Source organism: Lactuca saligna, chromosome 2 (assembly GCF_052625555.1).
Source record: "Lactuca saligna cultivar CGN05327 chromosome 2, ASM5262555v1, whole genome shotgun sequence".
Classification (NCBI taxonomy): domain Eukaryota; kingdom Viridiplantae; phylum Streptophyta; class Magnoliopsida; order Asterales; family Asteraceae; genus Lactuca; species Lactuca saligna.
Window position 1 is genome coordinate 136,907,622 of NC_136418.1, and position 17,455 is coordinate 136,925,076.

The 17,455-nt window shown below is 31.0% G+C and overlaps 2 protein-coding genes across 2 annotated transcripts; both read right to left on the reverse strand.

The window, feature by feature from the left end:
* Positions 1 to 6,169: 6,169 nt before the first annotated feature.
* LOC145031744 (2-oxoglutarate-dependent dioxygenase DAO-like) lies at positions 6,170 to 7,624 on the reverse strand. Its single transcript, XM_078980354.1, has 3 exons — positions 7,207 to 7,624; positions 6,653 to 6,974; positions 6,170 to 6,557 (listed from the first exon to the last, which is right to left on the reverse strand). Exons 1-3 carry the CDS (start codon positions 7,551 to 7,553, stop codon positions 6,303 to 6,305), a joined length of 924 nt encoding a protein of 307 aa, XP_078836480.1. The 5' UTR covers positions 7,554 to 7,624; the 3' UTR covers positions 6,170 to 6,302.
* Positions 7,625 to 12,981: 5,357 nt separating this feature from the next.
* LOC145029114 (2-oxoglutarate-dependent dioxygenase DAO-like) lies at positions 12,982 to 16,758 on the reverse strand. The gene is made up of 3 exons (XM_078977734.1): positions 16,371 to 16,758; positions 13,475 to 13,796; positions 12,982 to 13,370 (listed from the first exon to the last, which is right to left on the reverse strand). The coding sequence occupies exons 1-3, from the start codon at positions 16,709 to 16,711 to the stop codon at positions 13,116 to 13,118; spliced, it is 918 nt and encodes a 305-aa protein (XP_078833860.1). The 5' UTR covers positions 16,712 to 16,758; the 3' UTR covers positions 12,982 to 13,115.
* Between the last annotated feature and the right edge of the window lie 697 nt (positions 16,759 to 17,455).

Sequence of the window (17,455 nt, forward strand, 5' to 3'; positions counted from 1 at the left end):
GAGATGAACCAAACGGTTGCATACTATAATAAGAAGTAGGGGTGGCAAATCGGGCAGTCGTGCCGTGTTTTTATCTAACACGACACGACACGAATTATTTTCCCTCAACCCGAACACGAAACGAAACGATATCGTGTTTGTTTTCGTTAACACGAACACGAAAAAATAAAAAAACACGAAAACACGAAAAAACCGATAACACGAAATAATTTACCAAAAAATAAAAACAATTCCATAATGTCATTCATAGTTCTTGCAAAAAAAGTTAAATTAAACATAACAAATACACATTTAGTGACAGAAAATAACATAAAACGTCATAAAATTTTGCTAAATGTCTTCAAGCTTGTGACTCCATTTCTTCATGTGTACCATTAGCATTGTTATCAAACTTCATAACATCTTCGGTAAGATCTTGTAAACATAACTCTTCATCACCTACAAACAATATTAAAAACATATTAAAAATATTAAATACTTTATACAAATGTTTCAAGAAGAATACAAATTACCTTTAATCCCAAACAACCAATCTTTTGCACAAATTAGAGCTTCAACATTTTCATGTTTCAACGAACTTCGATATTGATCAAGAATACGACCACCATTACTAAAGGCTGATTCGGATGCCACAGTGGAAACAGGGATGCTCAAAATATCTCGAGCCATGGAAGCAAGTTCCGGATAACGATATTGATGGGCTTTCCAAAAAGAAAGTACATTTATATCTTCAGTTATGTCACTTCTTGGCTCATCTAGATACATCTCTAATTGTGATTTTTGAGACAAAGCAAACTCCTTAGTTTCATACACTGTGAACTCCTATGAAAACAGAAAATTAATTAGTATAAATTAAAAAAACTTATGAAATAAACTAATTATATAAAAAAATTAATTAGTAAAAACAACTTCTTACTTGTAGCATTTCTCTCGTGCTTTTACTAAGTGTTGTGTCATCTTTCTTTTTGTAAACACTTTTACTTGAATCACTTGTTGAAATGGTTGATGCTCTATAAGCCATGGGTGATTCAATAACGTATTCACCAAATAGATCATGTAACTTCTCCCGAATACAATCACTATGCTCACGAAAACTGCTTCCATAGAGTTTTTTGTAAGTAAACTCAACATATTGCATTTTATAACGTGGATCCAAAACTGCAGCCATGGCCAAAATTGGACTATACTCGGACCAATATTTAGAGAACTTCTCATACATTTTGCAAGCCATTATCTTTATAAACGTATCCGAACTTTCTATTTCTTCTTTTAAAGTTCTTTCAACCGTGGAAACTGAAGGAAAATATAAGTTTGCTGTGCAATACTTATTTCCAGAAAAAATGCATGTGACTTCATAAAATACTTCCAAAAATTTGAAAATCTTTTCTAATTTGCCCCATTCTTCATTACTTGGACAATCTAAGTAATTAGAATCACTTAGTGCTAAACGGAAAAAAGCACGACGATAAAAAAGGTCACTTTCAATCATAAGAAAAGTAGCATTCCATCTAGTTGGAACATCTTGTCGCAAGCCTTTATTTGGATTCAAATTAACCTGTTTCACACAATTCAGAAAGTTTCTTTTCCTTACTGAAGATCCCTTCACGTACTTGATAGATTCTCTAATTTTGACAATCCCTTCATCAATAGCCTTCAAGCCATCTTGCACAACTAAATTCAACACGTGAGCACAACATCGAACATGAAAATAATCTCCGTTACTATGAAGTGCACCTTCATTACATAATTGACCTTTTAGGAGATTGACAAAAGTATCATTACTTGCAGCATTATCTAACGTGATTGTAAACAACTTTTTATCAATCCCCCAATTGGTCAATAAAGTAGATATTGTTTCGGTCAAACATACGCCAGTATGTGGAGGTGGCATATATTGAAAGTTCAAAATTCTTTTTTGCAACTTCCACTCCTCATCAATAAAGTGAGAAGTAACACACAAGAAACCATCTGTGTTAATAGAAGACCACAAATCAGCAGTTAATGAAATTCGACCAGGAAGTAACTCAAACAATTTCTTGAGTTTTCCTTTTTCTCTTTTAAACAAATTCAGCACATCTTCTTTAGCGGTGTTTCTAGTAATTGTGGTAACTTTTTCATTTAAGTAACTAAAGATTTCTCTAATACCCTCATACTCTACAAACCTAAAGGGAAGGTCATGCTTGACAATAGCTTCACTAATAAGTTCACGGAATCTTTCGGGTTTAAAAACTGTGGAATTTATTGAAATTGAACCACCTGATTTTGCAAAACTGAATTGTGCTATGTCACTTTTGTCCCTTCTTGGACACTTTGCAATGTGATTTCTCAAGCTACCTGTTCCATTTTTTGTTTCACAAATGTATCTTTTTTTGCACTTATCACATTCAGCCCTTTCCCTACCATCTGCACCAATTGGAAGTCTAGTATAATACTTCCATACCTTAGACCACCTTTCCCTTTCCATTTTTACATGATCTTCTTCACCCTCTACTTTAACATCTACCTCCACAACATCAATGTCATCAGCTTCTTCTTCAAGTTCTACATCCTAAAATAAAAAAGGAGGGTCTTTTTCAGAAATTATATAATTTAGATGGGGAAAAGTTTAAAAAAAATAATAAAATACCTGAGGAGCTACAGTTGCAGAATGTGTATCTGTTTTATTAAGCTTTGCCTTTTTTGTATTATGTGTTTTATCAAGCTTTGCCCTCTTCATGTCGATTTTCTTATCAAACTGTTTGAAATAAAAATTGGAAACAAATATTTAAAAGAAAGCTGCAATATGAAACTAAGAAAGCAATCAGAAGCAAAATATGGAGTGTACAGTTTATTAAAATAACAACAAAATTCAGAGTAATCAAGAAGACTAGAAGTATAAGTAAAATCAAGTATCTTAGAAACAAATATGGAGCAATATTAGAAGTAATCAAGAGATAAGACGTATACAACTTCTCCTTATTGCAAAATCAATCAAGAATTATCACAGAAATATTTTTATTTTCTTTTTGTATAAGAAACTACAAAAAAAAGCAAGTGACAAGAGTGCACAAATGTTTAGTGCTATTACGTATTTGCGTACTTAACGATATCACAATTCACAAAAGTCTTTTTCTAAGTAACCAGTTGCAACATTCTTTGAAAATTAAATAATAAAATTACCTTTCTTGCGTCAATTGTGGTTGAGATTTGAGAAGCAATAAAGCAAGTATATGAGTCAATTGCGATTGTCTGAACGGCTAAACCATAAACGAAACAAGTTTGAGAAGCAAGAATAGGAAACGGCTAGAGCAAATTGGTTTTGCGATCACCGATTGTCGGCTTGTGGTTGAGGGATTGTAGTTTAAAAACAAATAATGAACTGAAGATTCCTTTAACAAAATTGATTGCGTATGGTTTTCAAATAATACCGCCATCAACGGTTTATGGTTCTAGTTCTATTGAGTATTGAGAATGGGGAAATGCAAAACGCCGATTAGAATTTCTAAAAGTCTTTTGGGTTTTCAAAGAAGCCGATGGAAAGGCCTAGCCTAGGTCTTGAATCCTTAATTGTTTAATTATTTTAATGCATAAATTTAAATACCTATTATTATTATTTATTAAATACCTATCATTTAATAAAGTGTAAAATGGAATTATCGTGCTATTATCGTTTTAGTATCGTTCTATAGTCGTGTTTCATTTCGTTTTAATATCGTGTTATAGTCGTGTATATATCGTGTTTTAGTCGTGTTGTTATCGTTTCTAATTTCAAACACGAACACGACACGACACGACGTCGTTTTTTTTTTAAACAACACGAACACGAAACGAACACGAATTCGAATTTCGATTTCGTCCCAATTTCGTTTCGTGTCGTGTATTTTTGTCGTGTCGTGTCAACTTTTGCCACCCCTAATAAGAAGCGTGTTTGTTTTTTTAACATCTGCATGCTGTTGCAGATATTAAAAAAATAAAATAAATCGATTTTATAATCCGAAAATTGTTTTTTAATACCGAAAATTTAATAATGTATAATATTTCAGTAAGAATTTATGATATTTTAGTCAAAAATAATGATATTTTAACAAAAAATAAAGATATTTTAGCTTAAAATATATTTCATCAACAAATTATTATTATTCAATATAAAAAAAAAATTCAACAAGAATTAACAAAAAAAAAACGAAAAAAAAATGTGAAGTAAGATTTCAGGATTATATATAATCAATATTTTAGCAAGAAAAAAAGAAGAAAAAAAGGTTGGAAAAGGTAGGAACAGACAAAACAAGTGTCGCGTCAAGAAGAACACGCATAAATGTTTTTTAATCCGAAAACTTCTAAAAAACAAACAGCTGCGAGATAAAAAGTGTTGCGTTTGTGCTGCGCCACACAGAAATAAAATATCTGAAGATGTTTTTTTTTTTTTTTTTTTTTTTTAAACAAACATCTAAAATTTGAACAACTTACGTAACTAATAATATACTACTTGTTATAGTTTTATAAAGTAACCCAAATAAATACATCTAAACTTATCGCCTTCATTTTTGAAACCCAATATACATAATTAATTATAATTTATAAAATCTCTTTGTGAAATATCTATTAAAGGATACATTTTGATTTTGCATAATAAATAAAACTTTAAATTCCAAACCAAAAGCTTGGTCGGTTGTAGAAGTTTAATGAGATCCTATTCTTTTTTATTTATTATTTTTTATTTTTTTATATATAAAATTACTTGTTTGTTTATAGTTCCTTTCTAAATTGTAAACAAAATGAGTTATAAGTTGAAAACCTAATATGTAGTTTTTGCATAATATTAATTCCAAACTTACAAATATCTTCTAATGACCACCGACGTCCGACGGGCAACTCGATACAATCAAAGAAACATCATTCTAAAAGAATTATATATTTTTTAATACAATCATGATAAATAAATATATTTCAAAATGAAAAAAATCTCGACAACCCAACACAAACAAATATCTACGACAAACTTTGTCTGCCTTCATATTGGAATGTCACATTCCATTTTGAACAAAGACAAAACTCATTTCACCTCCTGAATTTTATATACCAATCAAAATTTAACATTCTAAATGAGCAATGACTTCGCCTCTTCTTCTTATATAAATCTTTTAAATTGCACAGTTTTTTTATAATATTTTTCTTTTGATAGATTAAAGAGTAAATTAGAAAACCCGTGGCTATGGTATACACAAATCCACACCGAGGATTCAAATTTCAAATATTTGACATGGTTAGTCTTTAATGTTTCAATATTTTGTACAAGTTGTACTTCAACTAACACTGCTAGAAAATCGCCATTACAGATATATAAAATTGATATCCCATGGAATCTGATTCGATACTATACAATACCGGTTCAGTATCAGTACCTAATTTGGGTTTAGGTTTTAGGTACTAATCACATGTTATTTGCGAAAATGCACATGACATTCATTTCTATTCTAATAAATAAAGTTTTTTTTGTTTACACTCTAATTCAATTTGATAAATGTTATTTTGTGGTTATTTTAATTAATTTCTTTTCCACATATCATTTTATAAGTTTTTTTATTTTAATAAATTGCACATAATACTTTAATATAATAATTACAATAAATATAGTAATAAATGAATATCAATTTTATTATTGGATTTAACTTCTTATTTCAAATATCCCAAATTAAAACTTATTAGTTTATTTTGTTTATTTATGTAAATTTAAAACACAAAAAAATTAATTTTAATAATTCATTATTATTATTATTTTTTTAATAAATTCAAAATTCTTAAATATTTAGACTTTTATATTTATACTTATATTTATAAACGCAATGTGTCTTACACCTAGTTTAAGTATTAAACAACAATGTAGTTCTAAATTAAAGCAAAAACCAATGTACTTATTTTCGGCAAAAACAACAATATACTTCACTTTTAAGCAAAAAAAATAGCAATGTACATTTAATTTAATTTCATAATATTATGTTGTTCGTTTCTAAAAACTTACTCGAACTTAAAAGAGGTGCACCAATTATGCGAATATGAAACCTTAATCAAAGTCGCATGACAATGCAACCATACAAGGTTGCACATAACAAAACTTGGAAATGGTGCCACTAAATGACAATGTCTACTTATGTTTGGTATATATCCACCAACGCAAATTTTCGTTGGAATATTTAAAAAAATTATTTAGGCACTATGCCATATTAATATTAAATATTAAATATGTAATATTCATGTTTTCTAACATATATTGCAACATTTTCTCAATAAAATGCTACCGATTTGAAGTTTTGAACCATGGTTCATCACTTATCGGAGCTTGATGTGTACAGGAGTGCAAGAGCTTCGCCTGCCTGCAGCTTCGTCGAGAACCTCAGCTTCCTGTACTCTTCGTAGGTGGTGGCCACATACACACGGGGGTGCTCATCATCCACAAGCTCCGGCAGCGGTTCCACCGCCTCTCTCGGCCCTAAAAGGAACGACGCAATCGAAACACGTATCTTCGCTTCTTTACACTGCACCCTATGCTTCACGTTACAAAATCTTCCATTGCTCCAAACCTTCAAGTAACAACGATCAATCAATTTACCATTGCGTCAAATCTAAATCGAATGAAAAAAACCCTAATTTGGTGGTTTAGGAAGTAGGGACGCACCGTTGCCATGTCGCCGAGGTTAACGAGAAGGGTGCCTGGCCAGGGATCGACGGCGATGAACTCGCCGGAGCTGTTCATGACTTCTAAACCGCCGACGCCTTCATCGTCTTGGAGGATGGTGAGGAAACCGGAGTCTGTGTGTATTTGGACACCAGGGGAACCAACACTTTCAGGGGTGAAGTGGTATTTGTTTATCCTGAATTGACATGGCCAATTCTCGAATCCGATATTTTCACTTTTGGCCCCTAGACCTTCGGCTAATTTCCCTACGATCCCCATAAATAGGTCATGTACTGCTCCAGCATATCTCATGATCGTCTCTCTGTCAAAATTGAAACTTCTATACAGTTAAATCACATGTGTTCATCAATTATTTCAGGATCAGTTACTTGTAAGAAAATCCATCTCTTTCAAACACCATGAAAGCGACTAAGTTCCTGTTATTTCTCGTTAATCGTTATTTACATATCATACGGAAAATGGAGGCCGTTGACTGATTCTCAGTGATGATCATGAAATATGTATGTACAGTTACAGAAAGAGGGATGAAGTACCTTTGATGAGGTGAAGCATCCAATTGAGAGCAAAAGGAATCGACGTCTTGAGGAGATGACATGTCATACAATCCGAGTGCTTCGTAGAGCGGATTTTTTGCCGATGGAGCCATATATCCGCTTCCGGTGATGACGTCGGTGTTCTGGCGCTTGATCTCCACCGGTAAATCGAAGAGTGATCTGACCACGGTCTTCATCTCCGACATCAGCGTCGATGGGAGGACTTCGTGGTGGTTGAGTAGCCGGAAACATCCCCATTCTTCGCATGCTGAGATCAATTTGGATAATTGGTTGGGGGAATCGAAATCTTGTAGATCGATCACCGGGATACTGCATTTGGTGGCCATTTCGTGAAGCTGAAATTTGCGTAGTAAATTGGGGAATTTATAAAGGGGAGTTGCAGAGAGGGATTTGTTTTTTGCTTCAAGGAGACAAATTGCCAAAAATACCGCCGAATTTTGTCTTTACTGTCTAACTAGAAAAAGATAGATTAATGGTGAGATGTAATTTAATAAAATTATATTTGATATTTTGTTACAAATCAGTGGTAGCTTTGTAGTTTTTAGGACCTTTTAGTTTCTCAATCTTTTAAAATTTTATTTTATGTAAATTTTTATTTTTAAAAGTTTCCAGCTAATTTGATGAACACTTTTATATATGTAGAAACTATAGTTTCTGACTTCCACATAAAAGTTAATTAAACTAACCAAAACTCTACACTTAATCAAGTATGTCCAATCAGAAAGATCAAGAATTATCATCTCGAAACAAGGTTTCAACACAATAAGCAATGAACAAGATTGAAGATACAAAATGAGATTGTAACCAATTAAAAGAATTTATGTGCTTTCTAACTTAATTTTGAATAGACAAATTTTTAGGAAGAATGGAATTTCCAAATCCGTAACAAACAACAATCAATAACTATCCATACCTTAGTCCTTAGAGAGATTGTGTCACGGTTTGTGGAGAATAAGACAATCGTTCTAGAGATGACTAAACTCATCACCGTTGGCTACTCGACTTCTCTAGAAATTATCTTCCTCGGCTTATCAAGAAATACGAAAAAATTCAGATCTTTTTTAATATCTGGAATACAATGCCTATCCACATTACTTTGAAAAATTTCCTCTATTTTCCACTTCATTTTAGCTTTCGTTTTTGAAATATGTTGCTCATTTCTAATCATATACTCGAACTTAACATTGTGTTGTTAAACACCTACTTGACTAAAAATAGTTGCACTAACCGGCTAATATGTATCTTTGATCAAGCCACGGGTAATTGAACCACACATCTGATTGGACCACACATCGATACAAGGTTGAACATAACAAAGTTTGAAGGATAAGTGAGGTGTAAAACACATGATTAGAACGAAGTTAATATTCCTTAAAGGGTTTTCGGTACTGTTGCATAACAAATTTTGACAAATTTACATATTTAGTCACTCAAGTTTTTTTTTTTTTTTTTTTATTTATTTATTTATTTATTTATTTTTTAATAGACAGTTAAAGTTGAATTTTACATATCAATTACATCATTATATGACTTGATACACGGACAACCGATTACTTGAGTGGCTAAATGTATAAATTCGCTAAACTTTGTTGTGCTACAGTGCCAAAAACCTCATATGAGTTTTGCTCAATTTCCCCCAAACTTTGTTGTACCATGTCATGTCACCCATAAATCAGATACAATTTCTCTCAAACTCTTAATTAGCCTGTATTTTCTAACATTGAGGACCAATTGAACACAAAAAATACTTGAATGACTAAATATGTAAATTCGTCAAACTTGGTTGTGCTAAAGTGCAAAAACCCTTTCGTAATCATAGTGGCTTTGAATGATTAAATATATGACCATTTGATTTGCAATGACAATCCACAAAAGTATTGGACCATCAGTACTTAGGTAGTGTTTGTTTTTTGTCTGCAGATCTGCGTGACCTCTTTTGTCTACGCCGCACAGACCACGCGCAGACATTAGCCTTCGCAGACTGTTTGTTTTTTGAAGACTGCAGACCTAAAAATATCTACGCGCCCTCTTCTTGGCGCAGATGTGGACCAGAGTCTTCTAACATCTTCAAACATCTTCTGTCACACCCCAAAACCACGAACGGCGGAAACGTTCAGGGGTGGAGGACGTCATGTACAGTATCACAACAGTATAAAATAGTAAACAAGCAACAACACCATCCAGTGCATTATAAGTAAAGTTTTAATACATGTGTGTTCTTTCATTGTAACAAGACACCAAAAATATATAATCAAAATAAAAGACGAGACTTGTCTGCTCCGTCTTCTCAAAACCTGGCCACCGTACCTGTCTACTGATGACATGAGAATACAAGTTATTTTGAAAGAGAGTATCAGCTTTAAAGCTGGTGAATTCATAAGTATTTAAGTGTCATTATCTTGTTTTGAAAAAGTGTTATGAATGTCATGTAAACCTTTAAGTAAGACAGTTGATATAAGTATGAAAACCCTAAGAAATCTCTTATTTCCTACTAGTATGAAATGTAGTCTTCTACCAAGGCCCGAATGTTTTGTTATGACAATGTAGTCTTCTACCAAGACCCGAATGTTTTGTAAGTAAAACTGATAGCTTTTCCTTTTCTATTGACTAGTACTAAAAGTACTTAGTCTAACTCCTCGTTTATGTGAATGTATCACAAAATAAAGTAAATAGGAAAATGTACTAATGTAAGTGTTATCACTGGGTATTAGGATTAACACAACATCGCAATAAGCGGAATATATAACCTAATGAACATCCGAAGAATGTCCAATTATCCTCTGTAGCAGCAGCAGGGGGCAGGAAGGGTTAGTCCCAAAATTGATCTACCTAGTATAAGTATTAACCGTAGACCTCCGTAGATGGTCATCAACCACTGGTGCTAATCAGATGGGATTCAGAATGGTTAGTCCCGCCTAGATATCCCGTTGAACTGGGATAGAAAGGACAATTTACACAGAAAGTACTAATAAATCATCCTAGTAAGCCGAGATACAAGTATTCATGTATCATGTAAGCATATGTAGACGTACTCATGTATCAGGTAAGTATATGTAGATGTACTCATGTATCAGGTAATGTACTAGTATAGACTCATGAATGAACTGACTCTTGTGTGATTCCTTGTAATAGGAATAATGTTTTGTTTCTTTTAACTATCCCTATGATAATTAACTAAAAGGTAAGTGGTTGTTCAAGAATGTAAAGGTAATGGTTTTGCAAGATATCTAAGAGTTTTGAATAATAATTAAAAGTGACTTGATGTCATGTTAATAAACATTTCAAAACTAATACTTTTGTTATCAAGGTATTTTAAGATAGAAAACCATTTCATGCATCACATTTTGTAGTATGTGAAATCTGCTGGATGAAAACACAGTTATAAAATACTTATGAGTGATTTAATAACATGTTGTTTTCTACTTGTATCCCCCCCCCCATTAAAGCATTTAAAACATTGATTAAGGGGTATGAACTCACCTGTAGATGGTGGTTTGGATGAACTGAACGGTGTAGGATTGTTAGGCGTCAAGTAAGGACTTGTATACACACTACGATCCTAATGAACATATAATCACACATATATGCACTCAATTAGTCTTAGGTTACTAATTGATAATGTTAAGACATCCTAGAACATAATAAACACTTTATATAAGTGTTATAAGCCCTAAGGATTTGCATCTAAGCTATTGTGGGACAAGGTACTTGGGTTTAGGGTTCCAAAGGACCCTATACTTGAGTTTACTCTCCATATAACCTCACACATGGAGTTTACGGTTGTAAACTCTTGAGTTTACGGCCGTAAACTCCAAGACTTAATGTCCTTGGTTGTTTTGAGGTGTTAAATGATCCCTAGAAGTATTCCAACTTGGTGGTTTAATTCTTGGAAGGGTTTAGGGCATAGAAACACTCCTTTGAGGAGTTTACGACCCTAATGCCATTTCCTTTGGAGTTTACTGCCGTAAACTCCCTTGGAATGATGTTTTTGATGCTTTCAAGTCCCTTGCACATGTGGTATAGGTCTTAGACATTTATCCCAAGCATATGAAGGCCTTAGGCACACTTTGGTGCCTTTGTTTGATGTTCACGGCCCAAGAACCTTATTAGGGCCGTGAACTCACTTTGAGGGGTGTTTTTGATGTGTTTTGGTCCTTCATTTAAGTGGACACAATTCCTAGTAAATGTCTAAGGCTTTAGGTGCCTTAAAAGCACCCTTTTGTCCATGATTTTGGAGTTCACGGTCCAAGATCATCTTGGGCCGTGAACACCTAAACTTGGGTGATTCTTTGTTGTTTTCTTGTCCCTAATACACTTCTATAAAAGTCCAAGGTAGTATTATATCACGGGGGAAAGGCTAGGCATTGTTTCGGGAGTTTACCGCCCAAGAACACCTTGGGGACTAAACTCCTAAATCTAGTTATTTAGCTATCTAAATCATGTTATAAAAGCATAATAAGCTTTCTAACACTACTAGAGAGAGTTACTCACGTTTTAGGATAAAAACCTGAAGATCCGTGAGAGAGAAAATGACTTTTCTCTAGTTGGAAATGCGAATAATGAATGAATTTGGTTCAGAATTCTATTTATAGTCCTGAGATATTTTTGGTAGAAAATATTTTTATTCCTGAAATGATTTCTCATACAACAGAGTGTTGGAATAACAGTGTTGCACAAAACTCTAGTGCATCCACTCTCCTGATATTTCATGAAGTGTAAACCCTGAATTTCGCAAACTTACACGAAAAAGTCTGAAAATTAACTGTGACTGTTATAACTTCTATTGAAGTGATATTGTTTGTACAGAATGAAAATTTCTGGTTGTCACATCTTCTAACCTAAATATATATATATATATATATATATATATATATATATATATATATATATATATATATATATATATATATATATATATATATTTAAGTTTTTTTTTTTTTAATTTATAATTTTTCTAACTATATTAATGATAAACAATTTGGAAAAAAAATACAAAACTTAAAAAAAACATTCGATATTACAAATATGATATTTTTAACAAATTTATAAATAAATTTTTATTACAATAATAGTCGTTGAAGTTGTTTATATAAATATGAAAAAAAATCATAATATATTATTATATTTTTTTGCCAAATTTTATAAAACATTATTCAATACACTATCATCAATTTCTCGAGAAAATATTTCTGGTACGTTTTTAATGAATTTAATTGAAAAAATCAAAATTTATTTTCATCAATTTATATATCAAATTCTTTGATCATTAATTATAATGTTTAGTTATAACTTTGCAATCAAAGTTGTTGGTTTTTTTAAAATATATACGTTAATTCATATAATTTTTATTTTTATTTTTTATACAATAATACATCAAAATTGTTCTATATTCGTTAATTATTTACAACAAAGTCATAAAAATATTAAAAAATCACTTTGCAGTTTTAAAAAAACAATTTATTTAGATTTCAGTTTATTTTAGTTGCCCGCAGATGTTAAAAAAACAAACAGTCTTCATTTTTCAGACTGCAAACGTTTGTTCCACCTCTTCTACTGCAGAGGTCTACAGATATGGTCCGCAGACTGTAAACATTTTACTTTAGAAAAAACAAACAACACCTTACTATTGGTATATATATACCAAAATGAATAACAAGAAAAATAGTTCTTCATAATTCTAAATGCAAATGAATAATAGAGATTTGAGTTTGACAAAGACATTGTTTACGAAAAAACTTCCATTGGAATGTCGTAAATAACTATTTAGGCAGTATGCCTCTATTAATCTTAAATATGTAATTTTCATGTTTTCTATTTTTCTGAACATAAACTCCAAACATATTACCACATTTTTCTCTACATATTGAGACCGATTAAAACCATGTTAATTACTTGTCGGAGCTTGATGTGCACAAGAGTGCAAGAGTTTCGCCTGCCTGCAGCTTCATCAAAAACCTCAAATTCCTGTACTCTTCGTAAGTGGTGGCCACATACACACGTGGATGCTCATCGTCCACCAACTCCGGCGGCGGTTCCACTGCCTCTCTCGGCCCTGAAAGAAACGATGCAATCGAAAAACGTATCTTCGCCTCTTTACACTGCACCCTATGCTTCACATTACAAAATCTTCTATTGCTCCAAACCTTCAAGTAACATCGATCAATCAACATCCCGTCAAATTTAATCGAATGAAATTTGGAACGAAAAAAACCATAAATTAAAGGTTGCTTGGAATTTGGAGACCCACCGTTGCCATGTCACCGAGGTTAACGAAAAGGGTGCCTGGCAATGGATCGACGGCGATGAACTCGCCGGAGTTTTTCATGACTTCTAAACCGCCGACGACGTCATCGTCTTGGATGATGGTGAGGAAACCGGAATCTGTATGTGTTCGGACTCCAGGGGAACCAACAGTTTCAGGGGTGAAGTGGTATTTGTTCATTCTGCATCGAGATGGCCAGTTCTCGAATCTAATATTTCCACTTTTTACCCCTAAGCCTTCGGCTAGTTTCACTCCGAGCCCAATAAATAATTCATGTACTGCTCCACAGTATCTCATGATTGTATCTCTATTAAAAATATACATTTATACAAAACCCAAGGTCATATACACAAAGCCTAAACTTTTGGTTCTTTTTGAATAATATGCAACAATTCATATCTTATATATTTTATACTGTATAACCTTAAAAATCATAAATTGTTGTCTATAGATAAATAATATTGTATATAAATCAATTTTTATTCTCATAAAACCTTTGATTCTTTAAAAATTTTGGTTTTATCTTAACATGATGTGTTAAAAACAAAACACTGCAGTTTTCTTTTTCTTTTTCTCATTTTTTTTAAAATTTTTTTAATATTTATCATAAGTTTACAAGTAACTATGAAATAAAATTAAAATAATAATAATAATAATAATAATAATAATAATAATAAAGAAATAATTTTTTTTTATATTTTTTTAACATTTTTACGTAAATATTTTTTCTTCATATTCATACCGAAAAAACTTATTTATACACGGAAAAAATGTTTAACTAAAATCCTATTTGTATTTTTTTTTAAATGATATGTCTTTAAATACGAGTTTTTTTTTTTGTCTATTGGTACGATTTAAAATCTTAAAAATACATTTTTAGAACCATAAATATGTATTAGACATAAAATATAAACGTCATTATATAAAGAAAATATATTTATACTTCTAAAAACATAAAATTATGTATTTATACTTCAAGAAAACATATTATATTTAAATATATATATAATTATATTTATTTAAAAAAAACATAAAAATACGTATTTATTCTTGTAAAAAGTGTATATGTACTTTTGTAAAAGTAAAAAAAAACATATTTATACATTACAAAATAAAATAAAATACTTATTTATGTTTCTAAAAAATGTATTTATGCTTCTAAAAAAATAAAAGAAATATGTATTGATAGTTTAAAAAATAAAAATATAGATTTATACATTTAAAAAGTATATCTATACTTTTTAAATATGTAAAAATATATATGTATGTTTTTAGAAAAATATTTATAATTTCTAAATTCATATTTTTACGAATAAATATAATATGAAAAACCTTTTATAACAGATAATAAAGACAAAAATAGAAAAACTTTGCAAAGTTCTGGTTTCATTGCACAAAAAAACAATGGTAAAATTGTAGTTTTTTGAAAAATGTAAGGGTTTTTATATTAATATGAAATAAAAATTAGCCAAAATTACACATTTAGTCTTTAAGCTTTTCAATCACAAAATAAAATTTACGAAACCTTTTTTTTTGCATGAATGATTCCTTTGAAACAAATATCGCACACAAATATTCATTTTAATGAACGCTCGTTAAATGAATATGTTAATTTGAAAGAATTATAAGGACTATATCTACTATTTTGTGAAACTTACTTAATGATCATTTATGAATTTCATTAAAGGATCATTTGTGAAATTTTAAATAAGCCTATTAAAATTTATATTAATTACTACAAATCAAATAAAAAGGATAAAAGAAACATAGAAAATGTAATATTTATATCAATAAAAAACTTAAAACTTTCATATTTTAATTATCTTGCAAATATATTTTATTTAATATATAAATAATTCTTGTAGTCTAGAATTAATCTAATATATTCAAACTATAATACATAACTAAATATTTTCGTTTTACATTTTATTTATAAAGTTGAAAGTACAAAAACATCATTTTGTTACTTCTTATTTTTTATGCGATGTAATTTTTAAGATGTATCTTTATTTTTCTCATACAAATATATTTATTGTTATGAAAAAATGATGTGTTACTTTGAAAAATACGTTATTATAAGAGTAATAGTATGTTGTTATTTTATTTTAAAAATATAAGTTTGCGATTTTAAATTAAATATAAAAATATGTTTCTTTTTTGGTTTCTTAAGTACGGTACATTTTATATTTGTTCAATATAAATTTTCGATATTTAATTCATAAAAATTATTTAGTTTTATCAAATTTAGAATATGTTCCTTAATAAGACATTGACTTTTCAAAGCAAACTTAACAAAAACATCAATTAACTAATATTTTTTTTTTTTTGAACCGGCAAATATAATATATAATCTACTCCAAACTAACATCTAAATTCACCTACGTTCACGACGAGATTTGAGCCATCGACCTCAAAGAGGGAGGGCTACACATACTTAATAATATAAATAAATATATATGAAATATGTTTATACATTTCAAAATGATATAACCTAAAATCAATTAGCAAATGAATCAAAATGATATATTAATTTTAAATAATGACTTTCTCTCAAGATTTCTTTAACATGTTTATCACTGATAGTTCTGACTTGCGACATATTTTATGTTAATTTAATAATAAAAATAACCATCATTCAATTTTTTATTTTATTTTTATTTTCCGGATCAATTACTTGTAAGAAAATTCATCTCTTTCAAACACCATGAAAGCGACCAAGTTCCTATCAATCTCATGCATCTCAGATCATCGAAATCAATCCATAAAAAATCCATTTTTCTTTATCTACATATCATACTGAAAATGAAGGCCGTTGATCGATTATCGATGATTATGGTGATCGTGAAATATCAATTTACAGTTACAAAAGAGGGATGACTACCTTTGATCCGGTGAAGCATCCAACTGAGAGCAAAAGGAATCGACATCATGAAGAGATGACATGTCATGAAATCCGAGTGCTTCGTAGACCGGATTATTCACCTTCGGACCCATATATCCGCTTCCGTTGATGACGTCGGTGTTCTGGCGCTTGATCTCCGCCGGTAAATCGAAGAGTGATCTGACCACCGCCTTCATCTCCGATATCAGCGTCAATGGGAGGACCTCGTGGTGGTTGAATAGCCGGAAACATCCCCATTCTTCGCATGCTGAGATCAATTTGGATAATTGGTTGGGGAAATCTTGTAGATCGATCGCCGGGATGCTGCATTTGGTGGCCATTTTGTGTAGCTGAAATTTGCCTCGAAAAAATTGCAGATTTATAACGGGTAGTTGCAGAGAGGATTTCTATTTTGCTTCAAGTTGACAAAGTGCCAAAAATACTGTCGCATTTTATCTTCTAGTGTCTAACTAGTGATGTAATTTAATAATATATTGATTAAATTAAATTAAAGAAATGGTCCATGTGATTAGCATGATTTTAAAGTTTTAGTGCAGTTTTTCGACTTTGTCAAAAAAAGTCCCTATTGCACGTTTTGATAACACATTCGGTCTTCCTTTTGTTAACATTGCTACAGGGTTCATTCTTTGCCACCCATCTATCCATTATTATATCATACTGAAACTACAGCTGTAAATTGGGTCAACCCAATCGGGTTTTTGGTTAAACCTGACCCTATTAAGTATTAAGGATGAATGTAGCAGTGATAGAACAGTAAAGATAATAACACCGAAGATTTGTAAAAACAGACAATTCAGATGTAAACAATATTAATAAACAGCCACATACAAATGCATTCAAAGATTATAGCGCTTAAAATATGTCTCACATCCAAATCAGTCTTTACAATTCTATACTTCTATTACAAGTTAAAATCTTTTTTCCTATTCTCATTTTGATTTGAGAGTTGTAACTTCGATTGCAAGACTTGTGTGTCAAATTAGTGCTAACAAGGCTTGTTTCACATGTTTCATCACCTCATCTACATAATCAAATAACAAACTAAAATAATATTACACCTAAGG

Bases quoted from the DNA above. Each gene is read 5' to 3' on its own strand.
- LOC145029114 (XM_078977734.1), bottom strand. From the start codon at position 16,711: ATGGCCACCAAATGCAGCATCCCGGCGATCGATCTACAAGATTTCCCC. The intron at 13,797-16,370 runs GTAGTCATCCCT...TATTTTTAATAG, and splicing joins GATGCTTCACCGGATCAAAG to AGATACAATCATGAGATACT. The intron at 13,371-13,474 runs GTGGGTCTCCAA...TGTTACTTGAAG, and splicing joins ACCTCGGTGACATGGCAACG to GTTTGGAGCAATAGAAGATT.
- LOC145031744 (XM_078980354.1), bottom strand. From the start codon at position 7,553: ATGGCCACCAAATGCAGTATCCCGGTGATCGATCTACAAGATTTCGAT. The intron at 6,975-7,206 runs GTACTTCATCCC...CAATTTTGACAG, and splicing joins GATGCTTCACCTCATCAAAG to AGAGACGATCATGAGATATG. The intron at 6,558-6,652 runs GTGCGTCCCTAC...TGTTACTTGAAG, and splicing joins ACCTCGGCGACATGGCAACG to GTTTGGAGCAATGGAAGATT.